General features: G+C 40.5%; 1 protein-coding gene across 3 annotated transcripts in view; it reads left to right on the top strand.

Moving 5' to 3' along the window:
- The window catches only part of TRIO (trio Rho guanine nucleotide exchange factor), a 433,666-nt gene that overhangs the window by 1,627 nt on the left and 415,584 nt on the right, over positions 1–16,455 (top strand). Inside the window, exon 1 of one of the 3 annotated variants that reach the window (XM_054017965.1) lies at positions 543–1,006. The exons of the other annotated variants lie outside the window; for them this stretch is intronic. Coding sequence (XP_053873940.1) covers positions 964–1,006 — 43 coding nt within the window. The 5' untranslated portion in view covers positions 543–963. Of the gene's footprint in view, positions 1–542; positions 1,007–16,455 lie in introns of those variants that run through there. 3 annotated transcript variants of the gene reach the window in all.

Here is a 16,455-nt window from a genome sequence, read left to right as displayed (position 1 = left end):
CTGCTGAACTTTTAGGACGGGAGAAAGTCCCCCTCAGTTGGAAGGGAAGGCAGTTCGTGGATTTAAGGGGCAAAGAGGAGGCATGTTCGAGGCTCCTGCTAACGTAAAGGTTAAATTTGCACACAATGGGGTGATGTTTGCTATGTATGTAGGGTGTGGATGGCACTACTATTAATAGCAATGAACTCCACTCCTTGTGTATCTGCGCTGCATTTCTAGACGGTGGTTAGGGAGATGGGTGGAAGAGGGAAAATTTCAAAACCGTGTTTTCAGCGGGAAGTAGAAACGTTAAGGGATTTCCCTGCCTTGCACGAAGGAGGAGCACTGGAAGGAGCCGGGCTGCTGCTGCTGCTCATGTGTTGCTAGCTTGCCTCCGAGCTGGAAAGTCTCGCTGTGCTTTGGAGACTGGGGAGGGGAAAAGGGGGGGAGCTTGTTGACAGGCTGCTGGGATAAAAATGGAGTCCGCCTCTTCCTCCCTCAGTATCTCCCCTCGGTACCTAGTCAGTTGCACTCCAGGGAGCTGCGGAATAATGCGCGTTCTGTGGCGTAAGCTGTGATGTGCCGATGGCAGCTTTGATGCCGGAGGCATTAACTCCCCAGCAATAGAGGCTGCGCCTCGGAAGGGATTGGTGCCCCCGGGGGGCACCCACCACATGCCTGCTGCGGCTGCCGCTGGGGACGGCGGAGGGGGAAGGGCTGCCTGCTGACTACAAGGCGAATGAATAAACAGTGGCCGAGGCGCCCAGTGTAACACCCCGCCCCAGATTCTGGGCGGCGGCAGGGATGAGGCTCCAGCTGTGGTTACTCCCCCCAGAACATCAGCTGCAGCTCCCCTTTTCTGGCGAGTCTCTCCCTCCCTCATCGTGCCCCAGCTAACAGGCCCGAGGAGGAGATAGCGAGGACATCAGCCTTGGTTACTTGTTTCATCTGGATGTCTACAAAAGGAGTGAGCTGGAAAGGAAAATGCAGACTCACCGCTGGAAAGATGAAGGGGAGTCCGGGTTAGGTGTGTAAGAATTCGGCTTTATTCGTGGGACATCTAAGCAAATGCCATGAGGGAGGTTGCATGTGTATGTGTGTGTGAATGCCCAGCACTCGGTAAAAAATTGGTTCTTTCCGCTTGATAAGGTTGTGGGGGAGGAGGTGCAGTTTGAAAGAGACCTCATCTTTGCTCTAGGGATTTGCATGGATGGGCGATGTAAATAGTGACATTGAGACTTATCTGGAGTGTCTGGCTCTTTTAGAAATAGGCTCAAAACAAGTTGACCAATGCACAAATACCAGAAAAGTCCATGAGGATAATAGCATTTGTGCAGAGTGAGTTTTCTTGTGAGAATGAGACTATCCTCTTGCTCATCGTGTTAGGCAGGCTTCTACAATGACAGCAAAATTATACATGCTTTTTAACAGCCAAAGTGGAAATCCATTAGTGTGCCCACAGTGAGGCACACTTCCTGTGATAGATAGCTTTTGCAGTATGGAATGTTGACAGCCGTAGAAGTAGTCAGCTGTACTAGATGGCCCATGGCAGATTTTCCCCAGTTACTGAAAATGACAGCATTAATAGTCTTACTCCACTAGACAAACAAAAAGGACCAAGTATTCTATTTGGTGTAACAAACCCAAAGGATCTTGCTTGTTTGTAAGCTTGTCAACAAAGTATGTGTGTTGGTGTGCTACTACTGACCTCATGATGAATTGGATTCCAGAAGCAACTGAAACTAATGTTTTGAGCACCCTTCTGTTTACCTGTGGCAAAGAAATTAATATGTATTGGCTTTTTAACTTTGTTTACCTATGGCCCTGCTGGGGACGGGAAGAGAGTGTATATGCATGTATTCCCTATGTCCCTTTTTACCTCATGCTCCAGGTCACAGCTTCATTCTCCTAGCAAAGTAAAAAAAAAAATCTCTTCAAAGCATGTCAGTGCTGCCCATTATTGGACAGAGATCTTTATCTCCATGTACTCAAAGTTGGGGGGTGAGGTGGGAGGGAATGCATTCTTAAAGACTTAATAATATACAGGCCAGGGTGATGCTGTGGCCAATTAATAAGCAAAATGCTTAAAGGATGTTGCTTAAGTTTAGGCATGAAGTTCAACATTTTGATTGCACACTCATTTTCCCCAGACTTTGAAAATAAGTGTTAGCAACACTGTGGCTGCTGTAGTAACAAAGGGCTGAATGCTTAAATGCAATTATTAAAATTGAGATTTTTGTTAAGATTGCTTAGGGGACTGTAAACAGGGAGCTTGCCTTTTTAAAGCAATGCATTTAAAAAAAAAAAAAAAAAAAAAAAACTTCCCAAGACATTGTGACCATCTTAATTTAAAGTGGTCCAGTTTATCTGTTGTGTAGCACAGAGGTGGCAAAGCTTTTCTGCAGTCCAGTTTTTAAGCAAAGTCTTATCTTAAAAATAGGCATATTACTTTGAAAGAAATAACAGAGGAGCAGAGAAATTTTCATCAGTAAACTTAAAGATGTACAATGTAATGGAGACTGATAGAATTCTCTCTACTCAGTTTAACTTTGTAAAGATCCAAATTCTGTTCATGCTTAAATGGGCATAAATTTGGGTCTGTGATGCTCAGAAGGGCTAATGTGATTCTGGGCTGCATAAACAGGAATCTTAGGTAGTAGAGAGGTTATTTTACTTCTGTATTTGGCACTGCAGTGATCACTACTGGAAGTGTGTGTCCAGTTCTAGTGTCCACAACTCAGGAAGGATGTTGATAAATTAGAGGGGTTCAGAGAAGAGCCACAAGAAATATAGACACAAGGAGACCAAGCTATGTAGTTTAACAAAGAGCAGATTAAGGGGTGACTTGATTACAGTCCATAAGTACCTATATGGGAAACAAATATATAATAATGGGCTCTAGAAGAGAAAGGTGTAACATAATCCAGTGGCTTGTAGTTAGTTGAAGCTAGACAAATTCAGACTGGAAATAAGGTGTACATTGACCATTGGGGCAACATACTCAGGTTTGTGGATTCTCCCTCACTGCCAGTTTTTTCAGTCAAGATTGGATGATTTTCACAAAGGTCTGCTCTAGGAATTATTTTGGGGGAAATTCTCTGGCCTTTGTTATACAGGAGGTCAGACTAGATGATCACTGTGGTCCCTTCTGGCCTTGGAATCTATGAATTGAAGTTATAGTGTGAAGAATTTTGGTGTCTTGGCTGGAACTTAAATGCTAATGAATGTATCCACAAAAAAGAAACATACATTGGTAAGTGATCAGTAGAGGAGGTGGCACACAAGAGAATATGAAATGTTACTCTGGGAAATTAAAAAATGGAAAAATCCATCTTGAATTAAAGTTATGAGAACCTCAGACAGTGTGAGTGGGTGGACTGAATATGGGGATGTAATTGAACACTGAATCAGTTGAAAATTTAGTGTCTGTATCTTGAGGAAGTTGCTTTACTGGACATATCACCTTGGTGACTACCAAGATGACTAGTCAAACTCTTGAGCAACAGGAAACAGTATTTGTACTTTTCTGCCTAACAAATGACTTTCTGTTGATTGAGAATCTTAAAATGCAATATTAAACAGCTGTCTCTAATAATACAATTCAGCTGAGTTATAGAAGTTGCAGAATTGGGGAGACTGTTAGATGACCTCTGTCAAATATGCTGAGTGGTGAGCCCAGTTAACATAGTCTAGCAATTGTAAAGCTTTGTGTAAGACTTTGTTATAAACCACTACAAATGTTAAACTTAACACTTGCAAGAACTGTTGACGTGTACCAAAATATTCCTAAGGACCCAACACTTTTTGTTCTCTATATCGTTGACATAAAATACTTTATTTGGCATGGAATTGTTGACTTAATATAGTATTGATAGACTTTTTCATTCATACTTAAAATACAATCAATGAATCTGGCAAAACGGTTGAATTATGTGATATAAACCTGTGGGTGCTTAGGGGCTGTAGTGGAGGACAAGTTGCAATGCTTTGTTTTGGCTTTAGCTATGTTGAAGGGACTCTGTTTCTGAAGGTGTGGCCTACAATACACTACTGCAAAAATACTTTAATAAATCACTGATGTGAATGGAAAGGACAAAGTGTAGATGTGTGGTGAAGATAATGAACAGGTGTGCAGTAGTGACTGTCAAGTGTTTCTTTTTTGGTGGGTGCCTGGGAGTAGGTCCTCCATGTGAAAGGATATATGGAATAAGTTGTTAGTTTGAAGAATTTTTGATTGGAAGTGTAGGGGGAACGTGATGCTGCTATGTGCCAATGAAATTCAAGTGTCTCTGGTTAGTGTCTTTTCCCATCTCACAGAAAAAAACTGCAGGATGGCACACTGGGCTCTAAGATGTTTGTTTGCCCTTCTCCATTTATGGGGGGAGGAGGGGGAAACTGACCAGTAAAACTTATTTGTAAAGCGCAGACTTTGTTTAATATTTCACTGTTCCCATTATAGTAAGGACATCAAGCTACTTTTGGAAAAGTCATATGGCAAAATTTAGTTGATGCCTTCAGGAAGGAGACTTCAGAGTAGAAAATGTACTTACTCCATAAGTGGAGAAAGAAGCTAGTTGAGGCAAAGACTGAAATATTTCTGTGACAAATGTTAATCTAAAGAACTTTGGTAGCTACCACTCTTGCATTTTGCATTAGAACTTCTCAACCAGTACGCCGCAGCAAGACTTGCTGGAAACAGCATATGTTGGTTTAAGGCTCTTATTTAAAGGATTATTATTGAGATGAGGCAGGATCCCATTAGCTTCACTTTCAGAAATTGAACACTAAAGAATTTAAGGAGAAACTTGACAAGCTTTTTGTATTTTAAACGCATGAACAGAGAACATAGGATTTTTGTATATGCTAAAAACGCTGCAGCGGCCCCAGTTGCATCTATGCAATCACAGTGCTACTGGAGCGCTTCAGTGGAGACACTGCCAATCCCTGAGAAGAGTTGCAAGGTCGATAGAGGTTACGTTGGCTTAACAATGCCACTCGGGTATGGATTTTTCACACCCCTGAGTGACGTAGATGGGTCAACCTAACTTTTTAGTGTAAACCAGACCATATTATTTACCCTTACATTGTCTCAATCATAATTAGAAAAAGGATGTGAATACCATTGGATAACCTTTTAAGACAAAGTTCTAATGGAGGAACTAGCTAACCATTAAACTTCCAGAACGTACATGGAATTACAAGTATCCAACCATTAATAAAAATCAGAAAGAGCACTGCAACACAAGTAGGGTTTACATGTAAGCTGATGGAATAAAATTCTGAGCAATAGGGGATAGTGTTTGAATTATTTGGGGGGTGGGGGGGTAAAAAGAAACATGATAAAGTAGTCCTGTTCGCTTAACCGCTGCTAAAGTTGTGTGGGTCTATGCAGTGATGTGTATACTGGAAGTGACATGCATAACTTTACTAAGTTGGTGAGCATTGACCCCTTTTATTAAATATTAAGTCAGTGATAGAAACTGAGATGTGCAGTGGATTTTTTTTTCCAAAAGAGCGAAGATAAATCAATTCCTAATAAAGAGCTTCCATCTGTGGTTAACTTCTTAGGCCATTTTGCATTTAATTTTTAATAGTGTTTGAAATAGGACTGCATCAGTAAAAGTAAGCTCTTGTGCTCATTGAATAATCAAGGCTTTAGGTGAATGTCCAGGATGCTGAACTCTGTTTCTGAAAAACCTTTGGGCTAATGTGGTCAAGAAGTTGGTTCATATCACTGAGTACTTTAGTTATAAGGGTTCAGCTCATAGATGAATTATTAGGCTATATGATGGATTGAAGAAATGATACAAGAAGTGACATTTAATTACTCCCCAAGAAACCTAACGAAGTAGGTAAAGTTAATCAAAATAGTGTAATAAGGATAATACTCTTTGGTTATCTACATCAGTGGTTCTCAACCAAGAGTATATGTATCCCTGGGGGTATGCAGAGGTCTTTCAGGGGGTACATCAACTCATTTAGATATTTTCCTAGCTTTAGAACAGGCTACATAAAAAGTAAAGTCACTACAAACCAAAATTTCATACTGACAATGGCTTGTTTATACTGCTCTATATATTATACACTGAAATGTAAGTACAATACTTTTATTTTATAATTACATGGTAAAATGAGAAAATAAGCAATTTTTCAATAATAGTGCGCTGAGACGCTTTTGTATTCTTATGTCTGATTTTGTAAGCAAGTAATTTTTAAGTGAAGTGAAACTTGGAGGTACTCAAGACAAATCAGACTCCTGAAGGGGGTACAGTAGTCTGGAAAGGCTGAGAGCCATTGGTCTACTTAATGCATCCTGTAGCTAGCTATCTAATGTCGACTGTTTAAAAGGTAATATACATGCAGGGCTAGCCAACATGAAGATGGAGATGTTTGTCCAGGTTGTTCTAAGCTAATGGTGAGAGCTTCCTAGTTACAACAGTTCAATGACTAATGAGAATTCTGCTTCCAACTGAAGAGAAGACTGATAACAAAATGAAAGGGGATGTTGAGATATCCATAATACTTATGGACATAAAGTTTTGAGGACAAGAGTGAATCTACGGACATGGATTTGCCTGCTATGTACTTGTTTCAGCAGAAAGGTAGCTTACAGTATTTGTGCCAATAATCTTTGTTCTGAGTGGCTGAGACCATTCAGTACTAATATGTACAGTTCAACATGAAAAAGAAAGTGATAACTTTTAAATTATTTCCTATCTCGAACTCCTCCACTTCAGGTAGGTCAGCATTTGACAGAATCATCCAAGAAGGCATACCTTATTTTCTGCTGCTAGAGTTCAGGGGTGAAGTGCACCTTTAGCCCTTTTTAGTCTCTCTGGGCACCCCTTTCAGTGCTGGAGACTTGCCTGTGCTAGGGCTTTCAATGTAGTGCATCAGAGTGTCTTGGAGCCTGGGCTTCAGCCTGACCCAAAATGTCTACACGGCAATTTTTAGCCCCGTAGCCTGAGCCTCCCGAGTCAGTTGACCCAGGCTCTGAGACTTGGTGCTGTGGGTTTTTTGTTGCAGCGTAGACTTACTGTAAGGCTGCAAAGGAAATACGGGACTCCAAAGATGATTTTTCCACGCATGACAATTGATATAGTAAACTTTTATTGTGCATTTGGTTGCGTGGACTACTTGGCATGACAGACCAAAAACAAACAGGCAAACAAAATCAAGTTAGGAATCCTTTGTCAATCTTTTAAAGAGAAAATGTTGCCTGACCTTACAGTACAGTAGCTACTTCAGTGGGGCCTTCTTTCAGTTGGATCCTGCAGGCTGTCTGGGATTTCAGGTGGCTGTTATGTGCAAGTATTGACTGAACATCTTTAGGCGAGACAAGCCTTTTCAAAACAAAGTGGTTGCTTGGTGTAAGAACATCGGAATGGCCATATTGAGTCAGACCAATGGTCCATCTATCCTAGTGTCCTGTCTTCTAACAATGGTCAATGCCACATGCTTCAGCGGGAGCAAATAGAACAGGGCAATTCATTGAGTGATCCATTCCCTGTCGTCCAATCCCAGATTCTGGCAGTCAGAGGTTTAGAGACACCCAGAGCATGGGGATGCATCTCTGACCATCTTGGCAAATAGCCATTGATGGACTTATCCTCCATGAACTTATCTAATTCTTTTTTGAACCCAGTTATGCTTTTGGTCTTCACTACATTTCCTGGCCATGAGTTCCACAGGTTGACTGTGCATTGTGTGAAGAAGTACTTCCTTTTATTTGTTTTAATCCTGCTGCCTATTAACTTCATTGGGTGATCCCTTGTTGGTGTGTTATGTGAAGGGGTGAATAATGCTTCCTTATCCACTTTCTCTACACCATTTTATAGATCTCAACCATATTCTCATTGGTCGTCTATTTTCCAAGCTGAACAGTTTGTCTTTATCATCTCTCTTCACATGGAAGCTGTTCCATACCCCTAATTTTTGTTGCCCTCCTCTCTACTTTTTCTAATTCTAATGCATCTTTGCGATATGATGACTAGAATCGAATGCAGTATTCAAGGTGTGGGCGTACCAAGGATTTATATAGTGACATTATATTTTTTTGTCTTCTCATCGGTCCCTTTCCTAACATTCTGTTCTCTTTTTTGACTGCTAGTGCACATTGAGCGGATGTTTTTAGAGAACTAACTACCATGACACCAAGATCTTTCTTGAATGATAGCAGCTGATTTACACCCCATCATTTTGTATGTGTAGTTGGGATTGTTTTCCAATGTGCATTACTTTGCATTTATCAACATTGAGTTTCATCTGCCACTTTTTTTGCCCAGTCACCCAGTTTTGTGAGATCCTCTTTGTACTCTTTAGAATCAGCTTAAGACTTAACTATCTTGAGTAATTTTTGTATAGTCTGCAAACTCTGCCACCTCCATTGTTCCCCCCTTTTCAAGATCATTTATGAATATGTTGAACAGCATGGGATCCCCCAAGGATCTGTACTGGGACCAGCTATTTATCTTTGTCCACTGTGAAAACTGATCATTCGCTCTTACCCTTTGTTTCCTATTTTTTTTAACCAGTTACTGATCCATGAAAGGACTTTACCTCTTCTCCCATGCCTGTTTAGTTTGCTTAAGAGCCTTTCAAGAGGGACCTTATCAAAGGCTTTCTGAAAGTCCAAGTACACTATATCCACTGGATCATCCTTGCACACACATTTGTTGACTCCCTGAAAGAATTCTAATAGATTGATGAGGCATAATTCCCCTTTACAATGGCTGTGTTGACTCTCCCCAATGTATCGTGTTCATCTATGTGTCTGATGATTCTATTCTTATGGTTTCAACTAATCTTCCTGGTACTGAAATTAGGCGTACTGGCCTGTAATTGCCAGGATCACCTCCTGGAGCCTTCTTTAAAAATCAGTGTCCCATTACCTATCAGCCAGTTATCAGGTACGAGACAGACTGAAGCAACAGGTTACATACCACAGTTAGTAATTCTGTAATTTCATGTTTGAGTTCCTTCAAAGAACTCTTGGGTAAATAACATCTGGTCCTGATGACTTATTACTCTTAAATTTATCAGTTTGTTCCAAAACCTCCTCTACTGACAGCTCCATTTGGGACAGTTTGTCAGATTTCTCACCTAAATAATAGCTCTGGTGTGGGAATCTTCCTCACAACCTCTGCAGGGAAGACGGATAAAAAGAATTCATTTAGATTTTCTGTGACGGCCTTGTCTTCTTTCAGTGTTCCTTTATGACCCCAAATAATCAGTGGAGCCACTGGACAATCATCAGGCTTCCTGCTTCTGATGTACTTAAAACCTTTTTTTGCCATTAGTTTTTGTCTTTTGCTAGTTGCTCTTACAAATCTGCCTGCCTAACTATACTTTTACCCTTGATTTGCCAGAGTATGTTTCTTTCTATTTTCCTTAGTAGGATTTGACTTCCACTTTTTAAAGGATGTCTTTTTGCCACTCTTTTTAGCCATGGTGGCATTTTTTGGTTCTTTCTTTTTTTTTGCATACATATAGTTTGAGCCTCTATTATGGTATTTTTAAAAAGTTTCCATGACCCTTTCAGCCATTTCACTCTTGTGACTTATTTTAATTTCCATTTAACTAGCTTCTCCATTTTTGTGTAGTTCCTTTGAAGGTTAATGCTACAGTGGTGAGTTTCTTTGGTATTTCCCCCCCTACAAGGATTTTAAATTTAATTACATTATAGTTGCTGTTACAAAGCGGTTCAGCTATATTCACGGCTTGGAACAGATCCCGTATGTCATTTAGCACTAAAGCAAGAATTGCTCTTGCCTTGTGGGTTACAGGACTAACTGCTTCTTGGAGCAGTCATTAATGGTACCTAGAAATTTTATCTCTGCATGCCATGATGACATGTTTCCAGTCAGTATGGGATAGTTGAAACCCTCCATTATTACTGAGTTTTTGTAGCCTGTCTAGTCTCTCAGAGCATTTCACAGTCATTGTCACCATCCTGGTCAGTAGTGTAAGTATATTCCTACTGCTGCACACTTATTCGGTGGTACTGTTTAATTCATTTAACAATTTTACTATAATTGACTCTATGCTTTCTTTTTGTGTGCAAGGCAAGAGTCCAGGAGAGTGCAAAAATAAAGCTTGAAGTGAATTTTGTTTTACAAAACTGATGCACTTTATATTAGATGTTTGCTGTCTGGAATGAATGGACAAAAGGTGTGCCTGTGATTTCAGAATAATATGTCACCATGCTGGTGCATGTAAATAGCAGATATTGGGAGTGTCAATCTCCCTCAACCAGCATATGGAAAATTGAAAGACTGAAAATGGTCTTTGGAGAAATGTGGACATAGGTGTCCTTAACTCAAGAAGTGCCAACTTGCATTAGCTTCTTTCCAAGAGGTTTGGGAACAACACATTAAAATAAGAACCTGCAACAACACTCCTAGCAATCTATAAAGATAAGATACTAGCTTTGCCATACACTGGCCCAATAAGGAGAGAAATTGTGTATAAAAACATTGTGATTTGAATGGATTGACTCACTGACTTTAAAAGAAGATGCCTACCAACTGATCAGGTGAGCTGTCCAAGTTTGAAATCAGGATATGACTGGATTTCAATACTGTAAAGAGCCCATTAAAATCTGTCTGTTGGGAGAGAAAATGGATTTTGCATTCTGAAGTATCTCATGAGTCATGACTACCAAAAGGATGCCACTTTCACTCCTTCTGAAATAATTATTTGTAGTTTACCAGAAATATCATGTAGAACATATTAAATTGTTCTGCTTTATTACGTTTCTGGTACGTGTATATGTGGATGGTGTTTCTAGAAGCTTTCCAAGACCCTGATGAAAATAAATTTAAAGAGTTTTCTCTCAGATTACATGTGGGGAACGGGGGAAAACATGCAACGGGGAAAAATTGTGTATTAGGTAAAATAAGTGTACATTTTTTGTTATTATGGTACTTTCAAACTTCAATCTTAAATAGATATATTAAACTGTTGCTTACTAGTTACTTAAATAGTGAACTCTCTCTTCTGCAATAATATCAACTAATATCCATTAGCCTGGGGAGGGATTTGATATAATTCAACTTAAATTATTTCTAGTGACACAGGAAAAGACAAAAGTAGGTTGCTGGCAAAGGAGTACGCATCAGCATCTGCAAAGCTGAATCACTCTAGTTCAGGAAGGATACTGCTGTTGTGGGAAACGAATCACTTAGATGGGGGGGAGGGGACGGCAAATCTTAACAGCAAAGAACAAACGTAAGTGCTTCTAGATATACACTAGGACTGAGCATTTTTAATTCTCTATTGCAGTAAAATATCAGGGCAGGTCTATACTACAGTTTTGCCAGCATAGCTTTGTCAGAGATGTGGAAAAAAAACAAACCCATGCCCCTCACACACAGCTGTGCTGGCAAAATCCCCATGTAGACACAGTTTATACTAACGAGAGTCCTTTCATTGGCACAGTTGGTCATTTGGGAAAGTGGATTAATTACACCAGCTAAAGAACCTGTTTTGCTGGTATATGCTGAGTCTCCACTAGGGGGCCTTGCTGGTGTATCTGTATTAACAAAGTCTCTAGACCAGTGGTTCTCCACCTTTTAGGGCTCAGGACCCATTTGTAAATGTGTATGGCCTGTCATGACCCAGTAAATAGTCTGGGGGTGGAGGCCCTGGGGTGGTTTCAGTTGGGTTCTGTCCCTGAGGAGGGATGGGTCCTGCCCAGTGCTCACCCCACAGTGGCAGCTCCTGTGCTGTGGGGCTGGCTGGGCTTTGCTCTGAGCGTCGCAACTTCCGGGGTTGCAGCACCGCTCAGGTTTGGCCTACCCCTCTGACCTGACCACATTTGTGTGAGTGGAGTTGTCACCTGGCTCATTGGGATGCAGTGCCACTCACTCAGATTTGTCCTACACAGACTCCTGTCGTCAGGATGGCTGGGCCAGACCTGAGCAGCACTGGGACCCCAGAGGTTGCAGTGCTGGGAGCAAGGAGACGAGCCCAGCCAGCCCTGTGGGATGGGAGCTGACACACAACCCTTTGAAACATATCCTGACCCACAGGTTGAGAAACCCTGATCTAGACTAGCCTTCAGATGTGCTGTACTGACTTAAGAAGTGTAAGTGCAAGGACTTAAATCAAGAATTGTGGCCACACAAATAGCCACAATACACTCTTTGGCCAAGAAGCAACAAACCGTGTTTGTGCCACGTAATTTGATAGAAATGACCATCTCATAAATTCCAGCTCCTCAACTTGCCTGCCGTTGTAGGATATGAGTGGGAGGGAAACTGGCTAATTGGGTGGGGGATGAAGCATGGGAGCAAAGCATGATTTTGAAGGGAGCAGGAGGAGATGGCTGCAATCTGCATCCCTACAGGACTTGAAGTTTGGTAGGCAGGAGCTTTTCTAAACTGCATAGATGCTTGCAGAGCTGAGTTCTCTGCCACTTCTGAAGATGTTGCTTCTTGCTGTCCTATGAGAGCTATAGCCACTTGAATGCAGGAGCAGTACCAGCTATTAAATGATGGCATAATAAACACTGAATTGTCATTCCCATTTACTGCACTGAACGGGGTAGGCCTGTTAAAATTAGGACTTCTTGCTTCACACTTCATGTCCAAAATATTGTGATACAGTACCTTGTTAAAGGGAATGTTACAATGTGAATACATTTGCACCCATTTACTGCAGTAACAAACAGTAAAGTAACAGTCTTCATTTGGGCCAAGGAAGAATGTTCCTCCAGTCTTATTTTGGTTGTTCTGAAGACATGTTATACAGTGTGAGGCAATGGGATAGTGTGGAAGAAAGATGAGATTGTTTTGAAGCTAATTGGAGTCCTGTTAAGCACTGTAAAAGTGCTTATTGGCACCCCTTGTTAGGTGTTCAGGAAGACGTATTTTAGTGTACTCCCATATTTCAACCAAGTGCTCTGATAGCTGTAGTAAATCTTTGCAGGAGTCAGGTTAAATGTATTGGCATGTTATGCATGGAGTTAGAATAAATAGATAACAAATCCTCTTTTGGATTTTCTACACCAATTTGCATAAAGATGTATATTCCGTTAAGCAAAAGCTTCATACACACAGATCTGAAACAGTTTATTTATCGTAAGGAATTATTTCGCTACTAAAAAAACAAATACTAGACTGAAAGGGTTTGATAACGTTGGCTGTTAGAATTGTTAATTATCAGCACTAGGATGGATGATAAGAAATTATCTTTCTTTGGGTGCTACTAACAGGAGTGATAGTGAGCATTCTTGTTTTCCTCTGCTGCTGTTTGAAAAAACTGGAGCAGATGTAGAGGCACGGGAGTTGACCACAGACTCAGTGAAATAACCCATGCTAATTTACACTTGGCTTCACAAGAACTCCTCTCTAGCAACCATGAGGACTACAAAAGTAACTTTGACTTTAGGTTTTGTAGAAGCTGATGGCAAATGGGAGACCAACACCAGGGCTAGTGACCCATTCACCAGGGGCAAGTGCTAAAATGCTTTTTAGATTTAATTACGTCTCAAGCACAACAGTATAAATCTAAAAGAAGTGTGTATATATATATATAAAAAAAACCCTTGATATACCTAATTAAGGAACCTAAACTCTGCATCCTTAAGACCACCCTTTCAATGCATATGCTCAAGTAAAAATCCCTTCACATCCACAAGCCTTGCCTTATGCCAAAAAGTGACTTGGTCTTTGTATACTACCAAAATAAACATGATTAATATAAATTAACTTCAGTTCTGACCAGCTGGAGCAAAATCCTTCCTTCACAGAAAGGCAAAATAGCCGTCACATTGAAATCTGGAATTTGTTCCGTGGCCTAAGCAGATGCTGACACTCAGAATAAAATGAGGTGACACTATTGGTAGTTGGGGCACCAACTGCTAAGAGATTTATATATTAAAGCCAACATGATAAATTGTCCCAAAATGTAAGTCTGAAGCCAGTGGAAAATGCGGAATAGAAGCATTGCATGGTTCTTAGAGAAAAGAAGTACGAAGTTATCTAGTGCGTGGTGCTGGCTGGCTGAAGTTACACTGGGCTTCAGATATAGTTCCAGTAGAACGTAGCACTATGTCTTAGTCATCTCCATAATGAATAAGTGCTTAGGAAACCTAAGTGCTGAACATGTTGGGATGTAGGACCTCGTTTATGGAAGGATGATTCTATTTGCTTCAGACTGTAAAACATAGCTGGATTTTGATACCTTTGCTTGCTAATCCAAAGGTGTTACATCAGAGACTTGAAGTTTGAGTACTTTCATTTATTATTCTTAAATCTATAAAAACAGGCATACCTTCTGTTCAGCGCACCTTAGATATTCTAAAACCTAACAGCACTAAACCTCCAGGAAAACCAGAGTCATCCTTCAAAGTAATGCATATTATTAAGTCCCGCTTTTCAGTTGCCCATTCTAAAGGTGGCCATGAATCATGCTACGAAGATCAACATTATGATGGCGCCAGAAACACGCATCAGGTGTAGGGCCCTGTTACACTTTGCACCATACAAACATAGGACTAAATGTGCTTCCTGTGGTTGATGGTTTATAAAAAGCCAGGATGCCTGATAGTCAAAGGCTTTTGTAGCTCTTTGTGCCTTTTTGAGGAAGATGTCAGAACTTGATTTGAATTTCAATCAATACTAAACTAATTTCTTCCCTTGGTAAGCTTTTTCCAATGGTGGATTAATTGTCAGCTGATCAGAAGATCCCCACACCAAAGCCCTTCTTGTTAGGTGATAAATCTGAGGCACTATCCTCAGGAGATGGAGAAGGTTTTGGAACAAATTGATAACTCAGACAGTAGTAAGTCACCAGGACCACAGGGTATTCAACCAAGAGTTCTGAAGGAACTCAAATATGAAATTGCAGAACTACTAACTGTGGTATGTAACCTATTGCCAAAATCAGCCTCTGTGCCAGAGGCGATCTAAGGAATTGCAGGATAGTAAGTCTAACTTCAGTACCAGGCAAACCGGTTGAAATTGTAGTAAAGAACAAAATCATCATCAGATACGTATATGAGCACAACAAGTTGAGGAAGAGTCTTTTACATGACTTTTACAAAGGGAAATTTTGCCTCACCAATCTACTAGCATTCTTTGAAGGAGTCGACAATCATGTGGACAAAGGGATCCAGTGGATATAGTGTACTTAGACTTTCAGAAAACTTTTGGCAAGGTCCCTTACCAAAGACTCTTAAGCAAAGTAAGCAGTCATGGTGTAAGAGGGAATGTCCTCTCATGGATCAGTAACTGGTTAAAGGAAAAGAAATAAAGGGTAGGAATAAATGATCTGTTTTCACAATGGAGAGATGTCAATAGAGGGGTTCCCCAAGAATCTGTACTCAAACCAGTGCTGTTCAACGTATTCATAAATGATCCGGAGAAAGGGTAAACAATGAGGTGGCAAAACTTGCAGATTGGCTAAGTCCAAAGCTAATTGTGAAGAGTTATAAAAGGATCTCTCAAAACTGGGTGACTGGGCAACAAAATGGCAGATGAAATTCATGTTGTTAAGTGCAAAGTAATACACCTTGGAAAAAATAATCCTAAGCATACATACAGACAAAATGATGGGATCTAAATTATTAGCTGTTACCAACTTGGAGAAGCATGTGGCACTGGCCACTATCAGAGACAGGATGCTGGGCTAGGTGGGCTATTGATGGTCTGACCCAGTATGGGCATTCTTAAATTATTATTGTGGCTAATCACTCTTAGTCACATTGGCACATTGAGAAGTTGTGCTGCAGTTACACAGATGAAAGAAGGGAAGTGTCCACAACAGTAAAAAGTTGAATCAGTTTACAAAATGAAAAGGAGAAAGCTACAAGTCTAATTTTTACTGTACTTTTAACTTGTATTTTTTGATAATGTCCTCTATTTTTTATTTAATTCCCTCTCAAGTTTCTATTAGACCACTTTCTCAGGTAAAGATCCATCATGTAAGTTACAGAGTAAACTGTCAAATGATATTTAAATAGTTTAGGTAGAGGATGGCACTAGGAAGTGTGGTCAAGTTGGAGAGTAACCCTTGTTAATTCCATTTTGTGTCACTGTGTAAAGGGTTGGGTTAAACCTTGTTGAAGTTAGGATATGAGGTAGCATTCATAATTCATTCATGATAAATGTAAAAAAACATTAAGCTATTTTATATAACCAGGTAGCTGAAACAATGAGTACCACCCAAAATGCAGGTATATGGCAAGGCTTGAGGAGAAGCTGAACCATGTGGCCCAAGGGATTTCCCTGGGGACTAATCTAGCAAACACAGAGGCTAGGGCATTGACTGACAGAAATGAAGCACCATAGTTACGGAAGAACTGGTAGCATGTCTGTGGTAAAAGCTGCACCTCTAGGCACTGTGTTGGTTAAAAGAAGTTAGGAGCTGAGCAAAAACCCCTCTTCTGTTAGATTCCTCTTGTGTTCAGGGAAACAGGTTGACTTACTTCCTCTGTAAATAGGATTGGATTGAATACATGTCTCGCATCAG

Source organism: Malaclemys terrapin, chromosome 2 (assembly GCF_027887155.1).
Source record: "Malaclemys terrapin pileata isolate rMalTer1 chromosome 2, rMalTer1.hap1, whole genome shotgun sequence".
Lineage (NCBI taxonomy): Eukaryota > Metazoa > Chordata > Testudines > Emydidae > Malaclemys > Malaclemys terrapin.
The sequence above is the reverse complement of the archived record's forward strand: the minus strand, read 5'-3'. Positions and strand labels throughout refer to the sequence as shown.